The 22,787-nt window shown below is 46.4% G+C and overlaps 1 protein-coding gene across 1 annotated transcript; it reads right to left on the minus strand.

The window, feature by feature from the left end:
• Nucleotides 1-1,929: 1,929 nt before the first annotated feature.
• LOC109731943 (protein NRT1/ PTR FAMILY 8.3-like) lies at nt 1,930-4,474 on the minus strand. Its single transcript, XM_020291121.4, has 3 exons — nt 4,196-4,474; nt 3,701-3,803; nt 1,930-3,593 (listed from the first exon to the last, which is right to left on the minus strand). The coding sequence occupies exons 1-3, from the start codon at nt 4,238-4,240 to the stop codon at nt 2,002-2,004; spliced, it is 1,740 nt and encodes a 579-aa protein (XP_020146710.1). The 5' UTR covers nt 4,241-4,474; the 3' UTR covers nt 1,930-2,001.
• Between the last annotated feature and the right edge of the window lie 18,313 nt (nt 4,475-22,787).

The raw sequence follows: 22,787 nt of genomic DNA on the forward strand, positions 1-22,787 counted from the left end.
GGCTGGTTGGAGTAGATTGATTCCTCAATTGAGAGGACACTGTAGGAGTTTAGGTGTCATAGGCGTTAAGCGGCACAGCTGCCTACACGAATAATCCAAACCCAGAGCTATTATCTTATCGGTCCAATCGGTCATCCAGGATGGGTAGCAACATTGGACGGCAGGGAATCAGTGGCCAGTGGGCTCGTGCTTGGTCGGAGGCCACAACTGTCATAGTCGGGACGGAGCAGATGGGATCGCTGCCTGGGCTGAAGCTGCTCAAGAGCAAGACGAGATCGGCACCCGAGCCAAGCGACGCCAGTGCAAAGGACGATTTGGTTGTGTACGTGGGTGATGTGATTGTGTATTGGCCAGAGACAATTAACTAGCGAGGCTTTCTTTTGTGTGTCGTCCGTGTACATGCAATACAATCCAATTGCTTAAGGCAGGAACCAAGACACCCGTTTACCTCTTCCTCGTCGTTGTTCATCTGGATTGTCGAATACACTCCTCCCGCCCTCTACCATACCTGCTTTTTCCAATCTAGGCCTCTACTCCAGCGACGCGTGCACGAGAGATCGACGGCGCAAGCCGCCGAGAGAGATCTCCGTGTAGTCCCATCCTGGACCTGCTCCGAGCAAGCTGCTTCTCCACCCTGTCCATCCAGCAAGGTCTCATCAACGCCAAATCTAGCAAAACACAGTACTCTACCTCAATTCGGAGATGTGCTCTACCTCTACCTCAATTCGGTCCAAGTCTATTTCCGTGAGGCTCGGGCGCCGCGAGGAAACACTGAAGGTGCGTGTGTGCATATGCTAATATAGATTAACTACATACACGTACATCTCATTAGTCATCACACAGTGTAAATGAACAACATCCAGCAGTACACAAATTCTCTTAAATAGTAAAAAAAATCATACTTATTTTAACTGAAATCAAACTTCTGTTGTTCCAAAAAATATTAGAATTACTTGAGTTTCAAAACTATATTTTAATTGAATTTAAGACTTACATATACTTAATGCTTTAATTAAATATTTTAAAGTGGAAATTTAGAACATTCGTTTCAGAGTTTACATGGTGGAGAAATTATTTGAGTTGAATTTATTATGGATTTTAAAATGACTTTAACATCAACTTCAAGTCTATATTTGATAAAAGACACTCGAAATGAAAAAAATTGCATCCTAATTTTGAATATAATTATATATTATTTAGGAAGAAGCATATACATCGGTCGGCTTGGCCAGTGCACAACGCTAACACTACGGCAAGATCGAGCTAGCGGCTAGGCTTAGCCGCGAGGAGCGCTCTTGAGTGGCAAGAGAACACGAATGAAGCACAATATTGAGATAGATGGCATGGGTTTATAGGGTCTTGAGTCAGCCTTACGGGGTTAATGCCATCTGATATTTTTTTTCTCCGTTGCAACGCACGGGTATGTTTGCTAGTAAATAACAATAAAAACGGCCACTTATTCGGGCAACTTCAAATGAAAATTTAGGGAACTTATACATATATCAAAATTGTACATGATTACGTATTTGAAAACTCCAAACGCGCGGATATAGAAAAGGACACAATTTTTAAAATATTATAGATTTGTGTGACGTGAATCCAGTCCCATCAAATAGGATACGATCCTACCTTTACCTTGACTATCCATTTATACCCTTTGATTTAGGCACCTAAATTTTTCAGAAAGAAAAATATTTAGGCACCTGAATTAGTTAGTGTTCTCACTAAGCAAAGTTCTACGCGCATGTTAAATGTAAATGTCTGTCTCTGGATTGAAATACAAGAGAAGCACACATTCATACTGTCATCTTGTAATCTTTCTACAATCCAGAAAAGGCACCAACAAAAATTCGAAAAAATGTTCCTGCCATAGGATTACACTACGGCCATGAAAAGAAAAATGTTCCTACTGTGTCTTGTGTATATATGTACTTGGCTAAGCTATTTACTGTTCACCAATTGGCGATTGTGCAATGTAATCTTGAAGCCCTTTGCGAGCGATCATGAGATGACCGTCTTGAGCCTGTAGTTCTTGACGATGCCGCTGTACACGACGAAGTTGAGCGTGCACATTGCAGCCATGGCCCAGAAGAAGTAGTCGAGGTGGCCCTTGTTGAGGTCGTCGGAGATCCACCCGGGGCTGTCTCCCGTCGCCGTGAAGGCCTCCACGATGGCGTAGATAAAGGAGCTCATGTAGCTCCCCAGCGCGATGGTGAGCAGAGCCAGCGACGTGCACATGCTCTTCATGGTGTCCGGCGCCTCGTCAAAGAAGAACTCCAGCTGCGCGATGTAGCAGAACACCTCCCCGCCGGCAAGGAAGAAGTACTGGGGCAGCTGCCACGAGATGCTGATCTCTTCCCCACGCGCCGCGCTGTCAAGCCGCTTCATTTCCACGAGCGCTGCCACCGCCATGGTGAGCGCCATGAGGAGCCGCCCGGCACCCATCCGCTGCAGCTGCGACGGCTCGCCGTCACCGCTCGAGGAGAAGCTCCTCAACGCCGGCACGATCACCTTGTTGTAGAGGAGCACCCATGTCATGACGCAGATCACCTCGAAGGAGGCCAGCGACGCCGCGGGCACCGGCATCGACAGGATGGTCATTTCCATGGCGCTGCCCTGCTGCACGAACGTGGTGTTCATCTGCGAGAAGGCCGATGACACGATGACGCTGGTGATCCACACGGGCAGCAGGCGGAGGAGGATCTTGAGCTCCTCCACCTGAGTCACGGTGCACAGCTTCCACGAGGTCGCTGCCTCCGGCCTCTCCTCCATGTCCGACTCCGTGACGATGGCCGCCTTGTCGAGGAACTTGAAGTCGCTGGTGTGCGCGATTTTGGGCTGGGGCGAGTCGATCTTGTCGCTGACCTCGTAGAGGTGTCCGGCTTCGGCGGGCACCTTGACGCTGATCTTCTTGCACGCGGCAGCGACGACCTGGCAGAGGCTCTTGAGCGGCGTGCCGGCGGGCATGCGGCGCTTGTACATGGGCGTGGCGAGCACGAAGGCGGCGAAGGCGAGAGCGATGCAGGCAGTGGCGATGCCGAAGCCGAGGCCCCAGCTGATGTTCTGCTGGATCCAAACGAGGAACACACCGGAGATGATGGGGCCGAAGCTCACGCAGAGGTAGAACCAGCTGAAGAAGGACGCCTTGCCCTCCCGGTCCGCCGCGCTGTCGTCGTCGAACTGCTCCGCTCCGAACGGCAGAAGCGACGAGCGCACCCCACCGCACCCGATCGCCACGAGGTAGAGCCCCACGAAAGCCACGGTCTGCGAGCTCAGCCCCCACGTGCCGGCGGTGCCGGCGCACGACGCGCCCGCCGCGCACAGCGCCGCCGTGGTGGTGGGCACGAACGCGGAGAAGGTGACGAGCATCATGCCGAGGAGGTAGACGACGAGGGAGACGAGGATGGTGTTGTAGTTGCCCCAGAAGGAGTCGGCGATGATGGCGCCGAAGACCGGGGTGAGGTAGCTGGTGCCGAACCAGGTGGCGACGTTGGAGGCGCTGGCGAGGTTGGTGCCGTGGAGGATGGTCTCCAGGTACACCACCAGGTTTGTGGAGATGCCGTTGAACGCCGTGCTTTCCAGGCATTCGAACACTGCACCAACAATGGCGAAACTTCAGTTAAACCACTAGCTCCTCTCCATTTAATCCACATTTTCTGTAACTGGGAAAACATTTAGATGAACATGTAGCTTTGCTTACATAGAATAACTGCTGGTGCCTTGCTGCCGCCGCGCTTCTTGTGCTTCAGGAGCGGCACCTGCAGCTGCAGACTGTCGTCCTCTTGAACCTTTTGGCCATGACTCTGTAAAAGAGATAGATTGCAGGAATTGTTAGCAACCAGAACAGAATCTGTATTTTTCTTAACAAAATGCATCTGTATTGACGAGTTCTGGATATGATGCTGCAGCACGACTGTGACGTGGATGTGCATGTCTGATTAGGAAAGGAAGGGGCCTGAATATGCATGTTGTATTAACCACGTGTTAAAGAACATTTGGTCCCTTTTCTTTTTTCTGTTCTTGTAAGTTAAGACTCGGTCTAATGGAGGTGCACAAATGCTCTTCTTGTGTGGACGGATGCTGAAGCGTGGTTCTGGATTTTGCATTTCAGTTTTCATTGTGATCCTCCTTCCAGAACGAACAGGGCGGGCGCGGAGGAGGAAGAGGAGGATGGTGGCAGGGAGCTAATCGTTACCTCGGGCAGGAGCGGCGCGCGCTCGCCTCTCTCCAAGGCGTCCATGTCGCCGACGAGCTGTGTGTCTAGCGCAAGCGGAAGTTTGAGCTAATCCTAGCTAGTAGCTAGCTTTCAGTTTGAGCTGTGAGCTTTTTCTTAGCTCGCCTCAGGCTGTGGCTGCTGCTCTGTCTGTCTGCTGCTGCTGTGTTTCTGCTGCGAGACGGAGCTTATATAGCAAGCAGGATCAACTTGGACTTGGACAGGATCCAGTGGCTAATAATAATCAAATCTCTCTCACCAACAACTGCTCATGCGTGCGCATACGAGTTTGTTCTCAGCCGCACCGCACGACTCCGCTCGCCATGCCGCGAAGTTTCCACGCAGTAGGCGGTGGCTAGCTAGGTGCTTGCAGCCTGCAGGCTCGGGTTGCATGCAGCCACTCATCGCCGGTCTCCGGTCTCCAGAGTGTGTGCCATGTCGGATTGTTTATCTAGTGTAGTACGTAAGTACGTATAATACTCCCAGAAACGTGGTGATTTGCTTGGCGCCGGAAGGGGGACTGAACTGGGCGTGGCGCCAAGTTGGGATCGAAGGGACAAACGGACAGAAGTCGGGTTGATGTCTCATCCAGTGGCGCGGTAGGTGCAGAGGCTGTGAAGGATGATGAGCTGATTCTGTCAAGCGGAGAGAACGATGGTAGGTCAAACTTGTCGTCGACTGCCGCCAAGGCTGCGTGGTACACAATCGTGTACTAGTATTTTCGTGTCCATTCAGTTTGTAGGTGAGCTTCTGAACTGTTCCTTCCTTGATTTGGAGGATGCGATCGGAAAGGAAAAAAAAAACAAATATCAGTCAATCAATGTGTGCTGAAGAGTGCAACAGTGTATTTGACCCCCTCGAGGACCACGAACGGTCTGTATGCACCTTGCTGACCGATGATCCCAGCTCTAAGGTCATATGCGTTTGACTTCACCTAGCGGCTAGCATTTGTTGAGCACCTACACACTTAAAAGTCTCCAAACACAGTCAGGCTGCTCTTTCTTCCTTCCTTCATTCAGACGTTCCTTCTTGCCTTTTCCCTCCACTTTTGTTGACAGGATATTCTCCACAAGGGAAGCTCAGTCCTGCAATCAAGTTCCTACTCTTCTCTTAGAGCATCTTGAGCCGGACATAGCCCATTTGTTCGCGTCGTAGTCATCCCTCTTATATCCAATCCCTCAAATCCATACAATCTCATGCAACGTAGATCAACACAACATAGATAAATTCAACACATAGCATACGATTGGACATAGCAAGTTCATCATTACAACTTGACATAGCAAGTTGACAAAATATGGACACTTCGACTACCATAGCATTGCTAGATCTACACTAGATTGATATACTTCACCACTTCCTTGCCGGGCCCTTCCCCTTAGCGTCGGCGTTAGTAGGCATTGAAGTCCTCGTCATACGAGTCAGCATCCGGAGGGCCACCGTCGTCGCTAGAGGTGCTGGAGGACTCGAACGAGAAGGGTGGTCCGGCCAGACATCGAGTGGGGTGGGGCCTGCTCCTTGTCAAGGCAGCTAACTTTAGCCGCAGCGGCCACCTTCTCCTTGGCGAGGCACTTGGACTCATCAAGCCACAATGCATTGGCATTTTTGCGGCGACGGATGAGTACATTTTGCTTCACTTTTTAGCCCTTATTTTTGCGTCGTAGTCATAGGATTTTCAGAATTTTATCGCATTCGCGCTACCTACTTTGTTGTTTTTGTCAGAATCGCAAAGAAGCAGGAGATTTAAGCATTGATTGGAAATCACCTATTTCTGGGTGAACGCCATGCTAATTGATGTAATAATAACCTAACATACAGAGAGAAAATCAAAGTGGGAAGAAAACCAGCAATGCAAGCCTTACCAGGAGAGAAGGCGGTGTGCAGTACGGCCAGCTCCCCATGGTCAACGATTTCATCCACATGTGATCGGATCTCGCATTCGGCGAACAGAGAGGCCACAACCATGAAACAGGAGTAGAAAATCACCTCCAAGAGGGATCTAGAGGGGAAATCAGCGGAAGGGCATCGCCACACCATCACCTCGACAAAAGGAGACTACGACATCAACTATCATCATCATCATCATCCACATCCTTGCCATTGACCCCTCCATTCATTTCTTTGTAATACCGAACCCTAGTGTGGATTCATGCGCATGTTGTATTAATCATCCATCTGTAATTGCCATGAACACCATGATGATGTTTATTATCTCTATTTCTGAGTAGAACCCTAGTTCCCACGGATATGGAGAACCCCTAGTATGTGTACGAACTGAACACCGATAAGAGGCAATGATTTCTTATATGTTTGAGTTAATTATTATTCATTATGTTGTGTGAAGTCGATCACACAACATTTGCCTTAGTGGAAATGAAGGATGTTACTATTAGTGGGAAGCGGGGATGTGGAGGTAGTGTTGTGACAGATGTTATCTCCCTCCTTTGCCGAGCTATGATAAGGGAAATAACAGAGACCCCAAAGCCTTAATCTGCATCCATTGGAAGACCCTTAATCATCATTGCTTGCACTGGCAGGAGGGGATGGCGGTGGCATGCGTGATATAGAGTTGCGGCAGTATGCATGTATATTTATGTCGCTCTGCCAACACATTAAACATATAACATGGATTGGTCAATCGAGAATTGTGCTTGTGCGTAATAAAATAGCAAGCATACCAGTGGTGAATCTGGACTCCTTAAGAAACTCTTAGCCCTATTGTAGTTTCCATCACTTTTCATTACTCTTTTGTTCTTTACTACTTTTCTAGCAACACACTTTAGTTCTCTTTTAAACACTCTTGCGGTGTTTCTTCCTTCACAAAGTTTTTGCTTTGGATCGCAAATAACTTGCGGGCACTTAATGATAAACCTCTATAAGAGGCAAAGGCCATTTCTTAAGCTTTTTGTGGGATCAATACTCTTACTTCGAAAAGGCTACAACTGTATCTTGTATACTTAAGACATCAAGCTTTTACTAACGTTGTTGTCGGGGAGCTATGTGCCTTTGGTCTTAATTTGCTTTGAGTTTTGCACTAGTAGAAAAAGGCCCATTTATCCCGGTTTATAAGGCCCATTTGTCCCGGTTCAGGAACCGGGACTAAAGGATCGGGACTAAAGCCCAGTACCTTTAGTCCCGGTTCTTATACGAACCGGGACAGATGTGGCTCCACGTGGCCACTGCGGCTTGCCCAGGCAGGGGGGCCTTTTGTCTCGGTTGGTAGCACCAACCGGGACCAATAAGCACCCACGCGTCAACAGTTCAGGGGCTAGGGTTTTTGTTTTTTTTCTGAAACAGTGGGGGTTTTGGGGGGTTTTGTAGGGTTAATTTAGGGGTTTCATATATTGTGTTAGCTAGCTAATAGAGAGAAGTGTCCTCTCTTATCTCCGTGCTTGGTCGACGCTACGTACTATACGTATAGAGAGGACTCGACACGCTAGCTAGTAAGTAAAAAAGGAAACCATTAAGTACAGAAGATCGTCATGAACATATACAGAGAGAAGTGATCGACCTCTCCTTCTCCAAGAGATTGGTAGAATAACAAGTTTTCGTATATCTATCCGACGCTACTGGCTACATATATATATATATATATATATATATATATATATATATATATATATATATATATATATATATATATATATATATACAATGTGTAAGATCTCTTACAATACCCTAACATCTGAACTCAAGTTCCACATGATATTCTCCGGCTTTATTGATGACGTGGTTAAGAAAGAATCCCGCCAATTCCTCTTGAATTGCTCGCATGCGATCTTGTGGTAGGAGTTCATTCCGCATCTGTGACATCTAATTTGAAGAAGGGGGTCAATACATATATATGAATGAAACTCAACAAAAATGATGGTAATAAAATAAAATTATGAATATTTTTGCTTACGCACTTCATATTGTCTTTTAGAGTAGCCCCGCCTATTCTTGGTCGTCGCGTTGTAGATGAACTCGCAGACGTAGTATCCACAGTAATTATTCCCGGCTTCTTGCCACAAGCACTTTACGAGAAATAAAGGTCAATCAAACTGATAATGAAGCATTATAAATGGCATTGATGAAAGTAGCTAGAATCAACGGGAGATGCGCGGAACTAGCTAGCTAGCTAGTAGTACTTACTTTTGGGTATTTCCATCGCAGATCCCGCGGCAGTCCCAGAACTTGTGTGGTGAATACTTTCCAAACCCTGCGAGACAAAGAAAACAATTACTTGATATCAGGAAATGAACAAAGTTGCCGATATGGTGCGATAATGATCGATTGAACTTACTTGTCGAGCATTTTAGACATGTCCGCATAGTCCTCGGGATCTTTTCGTCTCGAGTCTAAGACGGTTACTAGTCCCTGCTCAAGCTTAATCTCTAGGAGAATATAGTGGAACCTGCACACACATGCATAACTCATCAATTACATTACTATAACCTCAAGTAATAATTAAGGGAAACCGAATATGCACAAGACAGTAACACTCACTTGAAGTTGTAAGGAAAGAGTATTGTATCTTTGTTTTGATTTAGTACCAACAATTGTAGCAAGTTGGCCTCGGTTTTTTTGGCATGAAATGTAACCGTAAATTCATCTATGAGATTTGTGTTAATGAACCCAATATCATAGATTTCAGCTTTTCTGCATTCGATGATCTTCAATCTGCATAATATAGTGAGGATAATTATATATACATGCAATGAAAGAGCTGAGCTATATATAGAGACTTAATGACAGAAGTAGTATTCATAGACAGTAGAAAGTGACCGTTAATTTATCGAGGGCCTTTTGATTGAAAAACTGGAAGAACTCCTCAAATGGAACAGACAACAGTTCAATTCCAACGAGGTCGTGCTCCTCTTTAACTCTCAGCGTCAAAGTATCCTTCCCAGACTCTCTGCAGGTTTCCATGTACCAATCATGGAATCTTCGCATCATCGTTGTTAGAGTAGTTCCATCTTTGACGAGAGGCTTCCTGTACTGGTATCTGAATTCGTCCACCTCCATTATATCAAAATGTGCATCGCCGTCATGCATGTAATCTGCAGGATTGGTGCCGGGCAAGATCCCTGGATGATTAGCGATGATATCGCTAGACACCTTGAGCGGGGGGCATGATTTGTTCGCTTGTTCGCCGAGCTGGGGATTTTTTTTCCCACTTCTTCGTTTTGCTAACCTTCGATCACTGCAAGTAGTTCCCAACCGCTCCGCTTCGATATATGACCTTTCAATAATGCGCTCATAGTTGGTTTGCGGCGGAGACGGTGGTGGTTTCTTCAGGGCATTGATAGTGCGCTTTGCTTTCACCAGAACTATCTTCTCCTCCGGAGGTGGATTTTTCTTTGCTTTCACCGTTTCAAAGAAGTCCCTCACTTTGGCTTTACAGATCTTCATGTTTTCCTCGTCGGTCCTCTCGTATGGTAACTTCTCTATAGGCTTGAGAGATGGACCGAATCTGTATTGCCTCCTGCCTCTTGCTGTACTGCTAGACGCCGGAGCAGGCCGAGCAGCTGCGGCTGTCTTCTTTCCTTGCTTACGAGGCGAAGAAGGAGGCGGGGTGCTACGACGCGCCGGAGTAGCCGGAGCGGGGGCGGCTCTCTTCCGCCCTTGCTGACGAGGCGGGGGAGGAGGCGGGCTGCTCGGACGCGCCGGCGCAGGGGGAGAAGGAGGCAGAGTGCCGCCACGCGCCTGAGCAGCCAGAGAAGGAGGCAGAGTGCCCTGATCACTTGGCGGAGGAGGAGGCAGAGGAGGAGGAGGAGTGCCCTGACTCGCTGGAGGAGGAGGAGGCGGAGGCGTCCAGTTAGGAAGGTTGATGAGCTCCTTCCGCCATAGGCATGGAGTCTTCAGAGCAGAACCATCCGAGTCTCCCCTTCACCGGTAGGGTGGTCAAGCTCGAGCTCCTCAAATCCCTCCGTTATTTCATCCACCATCACCCTAGCATATCCTTCTGGAATCGGACGGCAGTGAAAAGTTGCGCCGGGTTCAGGAGGTGCAACAGAGCCGACAGCCGCCTTGACTTTGAATTGCTGCCATTCCGTCATAAGGTGGCAATGTTGAGACTCCGTGATAGCATCCACGGGGTAGCTAGCAGGAGCCATGAAGACAGGCTCCTGAAGTAGCTTGGTGGAAGCCACGCTGCTTCTCCACTGAAATGGCGGGTAGCTTCGGCAAGTCGCTTGCTGCGAACTGCTTCTCGTTCCTCTAGCGCTTGTACCCTTGTGTGCAACGCCTGCAGTTGGGTCTACTCCACTTTCTTCTTCCTCTCCCAGCGTTTGTAACCGCCTGCGTCGGGAAACCCAGCCTTCCACGAAATGGAGCCTGGCGTGCCTTGTGTCCGTCCAGGGTGCTCAGGATTCCCGAGGGCCATTGTGAGCTCGTCGCTCTCTCTGTTGGGAACAAACGTCCCTTTCCGCGCTGCGGCGATATACTCCTGAAGCTTCGTGATGGGTATTTGTAGTTGCTCGTTCGTCCAAACGCACCTCCCTATTTCAGGGTCCAAGGTTACCCCAACCCCGAAGAACCAAGTCCTTGAACGGTCTAGCCAGTTGAATGTCTCTGGTTCGGCCCCTTTAGCAAGCAAGTCATTCTCAGCCTTGTCCCACAACGGCCGGGCTTTGAGGTAGCCACCTGACCCCGTGCGATGGTGATGCTCCTTCTTCGCAACATTTTTGTTGTTTGTCGTTGACATCTTCTTACTCTTGTCCGATGTCTTGTGGGCCACAAATGCGTCCCAGTGATCTCTGATCTTCTCAAACTGGCTGGTGAATTCTGGAGTCTTGTCTTTGTCGACAAACTTTGTTTTCAGCTCATTCTTCCACCTCCTGAATAGATCCGCCATCTTCTTAAGAGCATGAGCCTTGACCAATGGCTCTATAATTGGCTTCTCCGGATCCTCCTCTGGCGGTAGGGTGAAATTTGCCTTCAGCTCGGTCCAAAGATCATCTTTCTGCCTATCGTTGACATAAGACACCTGAGAGTCTTCGTTCTTAGGCTTATACCATTGGTGGATGCTGACCGAGATGATGTCCCTAACAAGAACCCCGCACTGAGCAGAAAATGCTTCCTTGGTCCGGATGGGTTCAATCAGTTGGCCATCGCGCGCGATTGCTGTGATCGTGAACCTTTCATCCTGGCGCAACCTTTTCTTCGGGCCTCGTCTCGTTACTGAAGTTTGGCTCGATCCGGAGGGCTAGAAAAGAAGAAAGAAGAGAGTTAATATGTGTACATACCAAAACAATTAATGCATCAATTAGCTATAGTCAGCACATGCTTAATTAATATATATACCTGGCCGGACTCCATTCGGTCACCGGAGCCGTCGTCACGGTGTCCTTCTTCCACCGGCATTCGGTCACCGGAGCCATCATAATCATGTCCCTCCTCCTCCATTGTTCGATCACCATAGCCCGCTTCTTCACCCTGTCCTTCCAGACCATTGTTGTCGTTGAGATACGACAAGACATCAGCTCCGGCTGCGATTATGTGCCCCAACACATGTTCTGCTTCCTTGTCTCGTCCGTGCTCCATAGTTTCTGCAAATATTACAACATGGCAATTATTATACAAACATGATAGCAGGTGGATATATTAGTGGCAAACGTAGAACTAGCTAGCTAATCACAGCAAGGAATCGTATTAGTGGCCTCGACGCTTCTCTAGGGTTTGGGGTGGCCCTCGACCCTCGACCGCTCGGCGATCCACGACCCTCTACCCTAGTTCCCGACCCTCGACCCCCTCATGTCACGTTTGTCTAGTGTCAAAGGATTCAACAAAACCATGTCTTCATCATTAGGCGAAAGTAATAGGCGCATGATGGTACGAACACTACTAGAAAACAGGTTATTAATGGCGCACATTAGGTGCGCCATTACTAGCACGCCATTAGTAAGTTTTAGTAATGGAGCACATTTGGTGCGCCATTACTATCCCAGACAGTAATGGCGCATCTAATAGTGCGCCATTACTAACCCTTAGGTGCCCTACTAGTAATAAAGCCAAGTGCGCCACTAGTAACCTTAGAGGTGCGCCACTAGCTAAAAAGCTAGGTGCGCCACCAATAAAGGCTGAAATGCGCCACTAATAGTATATTTGGAAAACAAAAAAAATACAAATTTACAAAAAACAACCTATAAGGAAAAATAATTTAAAAACAAAAAATGAAATAGAACCATCATTTTTATTATAGCAAGAATATTACCATGTCTTTATAAGTATCCAATAAAAAGAAAATTGCACAGAAATAAAACAAAATCCTATAACTAATCTTCTACTCCCTCCGTCCAAGAATACCTCTCGCAAGGGGAGGAAATTTTGAACTGAAGTGCATTTTACATTACAACCCGTCATATTTCAAATCAAAATCAATCGAGTCCACGTCCGATCGGCAACAGCGCCTCGTCCTGGCATCGAGGAGAGCCAGAACTCATCTCTTCGGTAGCTCGTCACCACCCTCCCGGCAGCCTCCGGCATCACGTACCCACCCTCCCGGCGTCGATCAACTGCTTTGAGGTAGCAGATTCCTCCTCTGTGTCTGCTCCTGCAATTAACACTTTGAATGCAATTAACAATTTGAATGTTAACATGGGGCAAAGACAAGATGGATCAGTATATAACAATGGAGTACATGCACAATTAGATGTTCAAGCTGTTTAATGTCACTCCCATCATCACAATTTCATCTCAGGAAATGGAGTAGAATAGATTTAATTGGATGTTTGAATGATATGGTTACTTACAAATGTCAGGGCTATTACGGTCAGTTAAGTTATTGCACCAGATTAAAGAGGAGCCAAAGAATTTACAAGTGGTCTAGTGCATATGCAAGTGCAAGTTACTCAGTTAAAATTCAGTACTCCATTGCCCAAAATAATTCAGTTAAAATTTTGTTAAAAGATCACTGAATTAACCAAGTACTCCAGGTTAGGTCCAGTTACTCAATGCATAATTTCTAAACCTATCATCAATGGAAGGTCACCAATTTTAATTGAGCAGTAGCTAATTGAGCAAACACACTGAGCTTATGCATAACACATTAGCTGCGGAAAGTACTCACCTTGCGGTGATTATTTCACAGGGATAAACCTCCAAATATAACCACTATACCACACTATATAAATTGTGAATCAAGGAACTGCTGCAATTGACATGAGAAGATCAACAATATATGCTCACCTCCAGGAACAAAGTCAGCTCCATATATATGCTAGCTCCAGGGTAAATATGCCACAATATCACACCTTGTGAAAAGAGCATCTTATTAAACAGTCGGTCACAAACATTCTAATTTCTTAACATAATTACAGTAAGTTACTTACTTGTGGTATACACAGGGGATAATTATCATATTAATTACCTTGTTTGAGGTAAATTAATTGCTAAAGTTAACATAAAAATGTAAATTAGATGAACTGTAAACTGTTCAAGGAAACAGAAAGTGCAAACCGCATAACAAACAAAAATAGCAAGATTAGCCTCTTGTTTACCATTAAGTTTGGACTTCGGACAAAACGTGTTTTGATTGATCATACAGTAGATTTACGGGGCATCTCGCTGAAGGACGGGTCCTTGGCGATCTGCTCCGCCATCTCCTTGATGCTCGGGTCCTGCACCCACGCCACAACAAAATCCACGATTCAAGTTAATTGTCACAGAAATTCCCATGAAATCGAAACAAATTCACAGGAAATTCGAGCTTGTGTAAATAAATCTTCCCAAGAACTCAACCTTGACAATGGAGAGAACAGAGCCGAGTATTTCTAGTTTTGCAGAAACTGTAAAATGCTTCAGTAGAGCTTGGATCCGCGCCGATACGGGGCGGGGGAGGCCACCGTGGCTGGTGGCGGAGGGGGTGGCACCTGTGAAGCTCGTGGGGCGGATCTGGCCGGTTCCCGGCGAGTGGAGACGGCGGCGGCTCCACCACTGCCAGATCCAGCGCCGCCGCTGCCTTCCGATCCGTCGCCGCCGAGCTCGGGCTCCTTGGCTGCGACTGCCGCGAGGAGGCGCGAAGGGGACCGAAGAGAGAGGAGGGCAAGGGCCGCCGCGTAGGAAGAGGAGGGAGCACTTGCCTACAAAACCACAATGGCGCATGGATCGGGGCTGGGGCGAGGCCGAGAGACGTGTGTGTGTGCGTGGGGTGAGGGAGAAGAGGATAGGGTTCTGTGCGAGAGAGAGAGGAGAGAGATGGTGGACGGTCGGGCTGCGGCACTTACCTACAAAACCACAATGGCGCACCTCCTAAGCAATGCGCCATTAGTATCAAAAATAGCAATGGCGCATCAGGGAAAAGTGCGCCATTACTAGTTACAACTAGTAATGGCGCACTGTGTCTGGATGCGCCATTAGTATGTTTGGACAGGCGCACTAGTTAAAAAAAACATACTAATGGCGCACTGTTCCACAGTGCGCCATTACTAGTTTAAACTAGTAATGGCGCACGGTGGAAAAGTGCGTCATTAGTAGTTTTGCAAAAAAGGGAATAAAAAATATAATAGAAAAAACAACATTAGTGCCGCACTTTCCGGCAGGTGCGCCATTACTAGTTAACTAGTAATGGCACACTGTGTCTGGATGCGCCATTAGTATGTTTGGACAGGCGCACTAGTTAAAAAAAATTGTTTTGATACTAATGGCGCACCCTGGGCCAGGTGCGCCATTAGTAGTTTCAACTCTAATGGCGTATCAGAAGGTGGTGCGCCATTAGTATATACTAATGGCGCACCGCTTGTCTAGTGCGCCATTAGTGTCAATCCCATCTATAGCCCTTTTTCTAGTAGTGGAAGCTCTTCAAAGTTGTTCTGGAACGGAGTCCCAGATATGATAATTCGCTTTTTGGTACAAAGTTCAGCAGGAGCCTTCCGAATATCGCTATTTGGAAGGCATTTGCTGAAATTCGTACCAAAAGGCAGATTATCCTATCCGGGACTCCGTTCCAGAACAACTTTGCAGAACTTCGTACCAACATGCCCCGGTTACTTCTGGCTAATGATGAAGGCATGGATTTCTTCAATACTTTGACACTATGCAACCTCTCGACCCCTCAGCGATCCTCGACCCTCGGCCCCTCGACGACCCTCGACCCTCAAACCCTCGGCCCCTCGACGACCCTCGAACCCTCGACCCTCGACCCCTCGACCCTCGAACCCTTGGCGACCCTCGACCCTCGAACCCTCGGCGACCGTCGACCCTCTACCCTAGCTAGTTCCCGACCCTCGCCCCCTCAAACCCTCGGCGACCCCCGCCCCCACCCCTCATGTCAAAGTTATTGGGGAGGGGGTATTGACCCCCCCCCTCATGTTGAAGTTATCGGGGAGGGGGTATATCGACAATGACATACCCGATAAAAAATAAGAAGAGGAAGAAGAAAAAAAGAGGAGAAGAAGAAAGGAATAGAGGAGAAGAAGAAAAAATAGAAAATATTCCTTCTTTATTCTATTTTTTCTTCTTCTCCTCTTCTTTTACTTCTTTTTTCCTCTTCTTATTTATTTCTCCTCTTCTCCTCTCCTCTTCTTCTCCTTCTTCTTCTCCTTCTTCCTCTTCTTATTTTCCTTTTTCCTCTCCTTCTTTTTCTTCTAAATATGAACATATACATAAATTGACAAAAAATATGCACAAAAACATATACATAAATTTTCCTATACATACACAATTGTTTGACAAATATGCACATATATATGAACATATACATAAATTGACAAAAAAAATACATTTATGAAAAAAAATGCTATGAACATGTACACACATATATACACATACACACACATATACAAAAAAATACATTTATGAAAAAATGCTATAAAATAAAAATGCAGGGCAGGGGCGGCGGGGGGGGGGCACGCGGCGCCAACGCAGGGTAGGGGCGGCGGCACAGCGGCAGCGAAGGGCAGGGGCGGCGGCGTGGCGGCAACGCGCGGCGGCGACGGCGGCCAGTACAGGGAGGAGGAGGGGATCGGGGCGGCGCTCACAGCAAGGTGGCGTCGGCGACGAGGAGAGGGCTCGGGGGCGGCGGACGGCGAAGGTGCGCTCGGGCCGAGGGCAGGGGCGCGCGGGCTCGGGGACGACGTCGGCGAGGCACGGGCGACAGCGACGGCGCGGTCAGGGGCGACGGCAGGGGCGGCAGACGGCGTCGGGGCAGCCTGGCGGCGTCGAGGAGGTCGGCGTCGTCGGGGGCAACTGGCGATGAAAACCAAAATTTTCACAAGTGTTTCTTATATAGCAAACCCTTTGGTCCCGGTTGGTGGCACCAACCGGGACCAATGCCCACCTTTGGTCCCAGTTCGTGCCACCAACCAGGACCGAAGGTCTCTTTTCAGCAGCTCAAAGGGCGGGAAACAAAGACCTTTGGTCCCGGTTGGTGGCACGAACCGGGACCAAAGGGGGCAGTCGTACCGGTTCGTCCCACCAACCGGGACCAAAGGTGGGCATTGGTCCCGGTTGGTGCCACCAACCGGGACAAAAGGGTGGCACAGCGGTGGTGTGGTGGGAGTTTAGTCCCACCTCGCTAGCTGAGAGAGCTCAGCACCTGTTTATAAGCTGCGTTGCGGCTCAGGTGCTGAGCTCCTCTCTAATATGCAGGCAGTACTTGCCTACCCTTGTCACTGCCATGTTGGGCCTATTGGGCCTGCGGGCCTGCATCCTGGCCCATGTACAGATGGGTTTCTAGTCGTATGCAGGCCGTGTGGCCCAGTAGGCGGCATTTTTTATTTTTTTCAGTATTTTTGTTTTATTTTTTGAATTATTTATTTTCTTTTGTTTTTTGCTTTATTTTTTAATTCTTTTTGCTTTTAGGTCAGAATAATTATAAACTTTCTGTTAGTGCCATTAGTTTCCAAATTTGAATAGTTTAAATTTGAATTCTTTGAAATTCGTGCGAATCACTAGTTTGTGAATAACTTCACTATAAAAATATATTTTGAGTGATTCTTTTTCCTGCTATTTAATATTACTGCGTTTTATCATTATATTCAAAAACAGATTTTGTTATTTTAGTTTCTATCAAAAAAATTCTTTATGAAAATTCTATTTGCTATTAAAGTTTCTAACAAAAAAATTCTTTATGATAATTCTTTTTGCTTTTCATGTTTTGAACAGAAAATACTTTGATAATTTTAGTTGCGTCAATTTTATATAATTCTAGTTTAAAAATACTAGAGGTTTATAAAAGCTTTTTAGTTGATTCCTTTTGCTATTAGAGTTTTATAAAAGTTTTTTAGTTGATTTTCTTTTTGCTATGAAGAATATTATAGTTTTGTTTTAGTTGATCATAACAGAATATTTTAATTGATTATTTTTAGTTCATTCTTTTAGCTATTAGTTCATTTTTTTGCTATTAGTTCATTCTTTGAGCTAAATGACCCTGAAATTGAAAAGCACTACAAATGAACTCTGAAAAGGTTGAAAGTTGGCCTCGTATCATCATTTCACCCACATAGCATGTGCTAAAAAGTTGAGAGGGTTACAGGAAAAAATGGATGCACTTCATGTACAAAATGGGCAATCTCTTTCGAAGTATCACAGTTTCGGACGAAACTCGTCTGTTACAAAGGGATTTGATTTTTTGAACTTATTTGAACTCTAGACTTTTTGTGTGTTCCAAATGCACCATTCAAAGCCACATCATCAATTTTCAACCCTTTCTGACTTTATTTGTTATTTTCCATGCATTTACTGATTTTTTTGAGCTAAATGACCCTGAAATTAAAAAGCACTACAAATGAACTCTGAAAAGGTTGAAAGTTGGCATGGTATCATCATTTCACCCACATAGCATGTGCTAAAAAGTTGAGAGGGTTACGGGAAAAACTGGATGCACTTCGTGTACAAAATGGACAATCCCTTTCGAAGTATCAGAGTTTCGGACGAAAACCTCATCTGTTACAAAGGGATTTCATTTTTTTGAACTTATTTGAACTCCAGACTTTTTGTGTGTTCAAAATGCACCGTTCAAAGCCACATCATCAATTTTCAACCCTTTCTGACTTCATTTGTTATTTTTCATGCATTTACTTTTTTTAGCTAAATGACCCTGAAATTGAAAAGCACTACAAATGAACTCTGAAAAGGTTGAAAGTTGGCATGGTATCATCATTTCACCCAAATAGCATGTGCTAAAAAGTTGAGAGGGTTACGGCAAAAACTGGATGCAATTCCTGTACAAAACGGACAATCTCTTTCGAAGCATCAGGGTTTCATACGGAAACTCGTCTGTTACATGGATATTCTAGATCAAAGGCATCATCATAATAGTCGTGGAGAGAAAGTCTTCACTTTTTCTTCGCTTCTGTCCTTTGCTTATTGCGCCGTAACCATGGATAATCTTCATCGTTTAACAGGGTGCTTGGGTCAGCCTTGACTTTGAAGGGAAGAATTTAATGAAACTTTTCATAATCTTCGGACATGTCTGTCTTGCCCTCCAGTCCCGCGGTGTCTCTTTTTCCTCAAGAAGTATGTGGCGCTTTGGCTCATCGTATGATGTGTTTGCTTCCTTACCTTTTCTTTTTCTCGGTTTGGTAGACATGTCCTTCACATAGGAAACCTGCGCCACATCATTGGCTAGGACGAACGGTTCATCTGTGTACCCAAGATTGTTCAGATCCACTGTTGTCATTCCGTACTGTGGGTCTACCTGTACCCCGCCTCCTGACAGATTGACCCATTTGCACTTAAACAAAGGGACCTTAAAATCATTTTTGTAGTCAAGTTCCCATATGTCCACTATGTAACCATAATATGTGTCCTTTCCCCTCTTGGTTACTGCATCAAAGCAGACACCGCTGTGTTTGGTTGGTGCTCTTTTGATCTTGGGCGATCGTGTAAAATGTATTCCCATTTATCTCGTATCCTTTGTAAGTCAATACAGTCGAAGATGGTCCCCTGGACAACGAGTACAGATCATCACAAACAGTGTTGTCACCTCTGAGACGTGTTTCCAACCAACTGCCGAAAGTCCTGATGTGTTCACATGTAATCCAGTCGTCACACTGCTCCGGGTGTTTGGAGCGCAGACTGTTCTTGTGTTCATCGACATACGGGGTCACCAAGGTAGAGTTCTGTAGAACTGTGTAGTGTGCTTGAGACCAAGAATGCCCGTCCCAGCATATTATTGAGTCCCCTCCAAGCGTGCCTTTTCCAGTCGGTCTCCCCTCATACCGCGATTTAGGGAGACCAATCTTATTAAGGCTAGGAATGAAGTCAACACAAAATCCAATGACATCCTCTGTTTGATGGCCCATGGAGAAGCTTCCTTCTGGCCTAGCGCGGTTACGGACCTCTCAAAGGGGAACATATTCTATTGAAATACAGGGCCCAGAATGGCAATCTCCTCAACTAGATGAACTAGGACGTGCGTCATGATATTGAAGAAGGATGGTGGGAACACTAGCTCGAAACTGACAAGACATTGCGCCACATCACTCCTTAGCCTTGGTATAATTTCTGGATCGATCACCTTCTGAGAGATTGCATTGAGGAATGCACATAGCTTCACAATGGCTAATCGGATGTTTTCCGGTAGAAGCCCCCTCAATGCAACCGGAAGCAGTTGCGTCATAATCATGTGGCAGTCATGAGACTTTAGGTTCTAGAACTTTTTCTCTGGCATATTTATTATTCCCTTTATATTCGACGAGAAGCCAGACGGGACCTTCATACTGAGCAGGCATTCAAAGAAGATTTCCTTCACTTCTTTGGTAAGAGCGTAGCTGGCAGGACCTTCATACTGCTTTGGAGGCATGCCATCTTTTTCATGCAAACGTTGCAGGTCCTCCCGTGCCTCCGGTGTATCTTTTGTCTTCCCATAGACGCCCAAGAAGCCTAGCAGGTTCACGGAAAGGTTCTTCGTCACGTGCATCACGTCGATTGAAGAGCGGACCTCTAGGTATTTCCAGTAGGGTAGGTCCTAAAATATAGATTTCTTCTTCCACATGGGTGCGCGTCCCTCAGCGTCATTCGGAACAGATAGTCCGCCGGGACCCTACCAAAGATTACGTGTAAATCATTGACCATAGCAAGTACGTGATCACCGGTACGCATGGCGGGCTTCTTCCGGTGATCTGCTTCGCCTTTGAAATGCTTGCCTTTCTTTCGACATTGATGGTTGGTCGGAAGAAATCGACGATGGCCCAGTTACACATTCTTCCTGCATTTGTCCAGGTATATACTTTCGGTGTTAGCTAAACAGTGCGTGCATGCGTGGTATCCCTTGTTTGTCTGTCCTGAAAGGTTACTGAGAGCGGGCCAATCGTTGATGGTTACAAACAGCAACGCGTGCAGGTTAAATTCCTCCTGTTTGTGCCCATCCCACACACGTACACCGTTTCCATTCCACAGCTGTAAAAGTTCTTCAACTAATGGCCTTAGGTACACATCAATGTCGTTGCCGGGTTGCTTAGGGCCTTGGATGAGAACTGGCATCATAATGAACTTCCGCTTCATGCACATCCAAGGAGGAAGGTTATAAATACATAGAGTCACGGGCTAGCTGTTGTGATTGCTGCTCTGCTCCCCGAAAGGATTAATGCCATCCGCGCTTAAACCAAACCATATGTTCCTTGGGTCACCTGCAAACTCAGCCCGGTACTTTCTCTCAATTTTTCTCCACTGCGACCCGTCAGCGGGTGCTCTCAACTTCCCGTCTTTCTTACGGTCCTCACTGTGCCATCGCGTCAACTTGGCATGCTCTTTATTTCTGAACAGTCGTTTCAACCGTGGTATTATAGGAGCATACCACATCACCTTCGCAGGAACCCTCTTCCTGGGGGGGCTCGCCGTCAACATCACCAGGGTCATCTCGTCTGATCTTATACTGCAATGCACCGCATACCGGGCATGCGCTCAAATCCTCGTACGCACCACGGTAGAGGATGCAGTCATTAGGGCATGCATGTATCTTCTGCACCTCCAATCCTAGAGGGCATACGACATTCTTTGTTGCGTATGTACTGTCGGGCAATTCTTTACCCTTTGGAAGCTTCTTCATCAATATTTTCAGTAGCTTCTCAAATCCTTTGTCAGGCACAGCATTCTCTGCCTTCCACTGCAGCAATTCCAGTACAGTACCGAGCTTTGTGTTGCCATCTTCGCAATTGGGGTACAACCCTTTTTTGTGATCCTCTAACATGCGATCGAACTTCAGCTTCTCCTTTTGACTTTCGCACTGTCTCCTTGCATCAACAATGACCCGACGGAGATCATCATCGGGCACAATATCGTCTGGTTCCTCTTGATCTTCAGCATCTTCCCCCGTTGCAGCATCACCATATTCCGGGGGCACATAGTTGTCATCGTCCTCTTCTTCTTTGTTGTCTTCCATCATAACCTTATTTCTCCGTGCTTGGTCCAAACATTATAGTGTGGCATGAGACCCTTATAAAGCAGGTGTGTGTGAAGGGTTTTCGAGTCAGAGTAAGACCTCGTATTCCCACAGCTAGGGCATGGACAGCAAATAAAACCATTCTGCTTGTTTGCCTCAGGCACTTCGAGAAAATTATGCACGCCATTAACGTACTCGGAGGTGTGTCTGTCACCGTACATCCATTGTAGGTTCATCTGTGTGCATTATATATAATTAAGTGTGTCAAAAACCATTACAGAACATCATTGATAGATAAGTGATCAAATTAATAGAAGTTCATCATCACATTAAAACCAAAGTACATACATAGTTCTCATTGGACAACATATAGCTCTCCAGAGCATCTAATTAAACCATACATTGAAACTATGTAAAACATTTCAATGCAACAACAAATGCGATCATAATTGCAACCAAGGTAACAATTGATCCAACGGCATAATGATACCAAGCCTCGGTATGAATGGCATATTTTCTAATCTTTCTAATCTTCAAACGCATTGCATCCATCTTGATCTTGTGATCATCGACGACATCCGCAACATGCAACTCCAATATCATCTTCTCCTCCTCAATTTTTTTATTTTTTCCTTTAAGTAATTGTTTTCTTCTTCAACTAAATTTAACCTCTCGACAATAGGGTCGGTTGGAATTTCCGGTTCACATACCTCCTAGATAAATAAAATCTATGTCACGTTGGTCGGCATAATTGTCATAAACAATAAATGAACCAAATAGTTATAAAAGATAATATATACCACATCCGAATCATAGACAGGACGAGGGCCGACGGGGGCGGATACCAAAACCATCGCACTATATAATAACAAGCAATAATAAAAGTAAGAAAATTAGATAAGTATCTATCTAAAGTAACAATTTTTTTCTTTCAGAAAGAAGATAAGAACAAGGGGTTCACCACGGTGGTGCCGGCGACGAGATCGGCGCGGGCGATCGACGGCGGTGAAGACGGGGACGGGACGTGACAGACCGCTAAACCTAGACAAATCTCGGACAAAATGGAGCTTGGAGGTCGAGCTTCGAGAGGAGAAAGCTTAACTTGTGTGGCTCGGGCATTTCATCGAACACCTCATGTGCATAGGAGGTGAGCTAGAGCACAACAAAGCTCTCTCCTCGCCGGCCAGAAAAAACAGAGCAGTGTGGACTGCTCTGCTGCGGCGATGGGGTATATATAGGCAACTCATTGGTCCCGGTTCGTGGCAGGAA

The sequence above is a fragment of the Aegilops tauschii genome, chromosome 6 (assembly GCF_002575655.3).
Source record: "Aegilops tauschii subsp. strangulata cultivar AL8/78 chromosome 6, Aet v6.0, whole genome shotgun sequence".
In the NCBI taxonomy this organism is placed as follows: Eukaryota; Viridiplantae; Streptophyta; class Magnoliopsida; order Poales; family Poaceae; genus Aegilops; species Aegilops tauschii.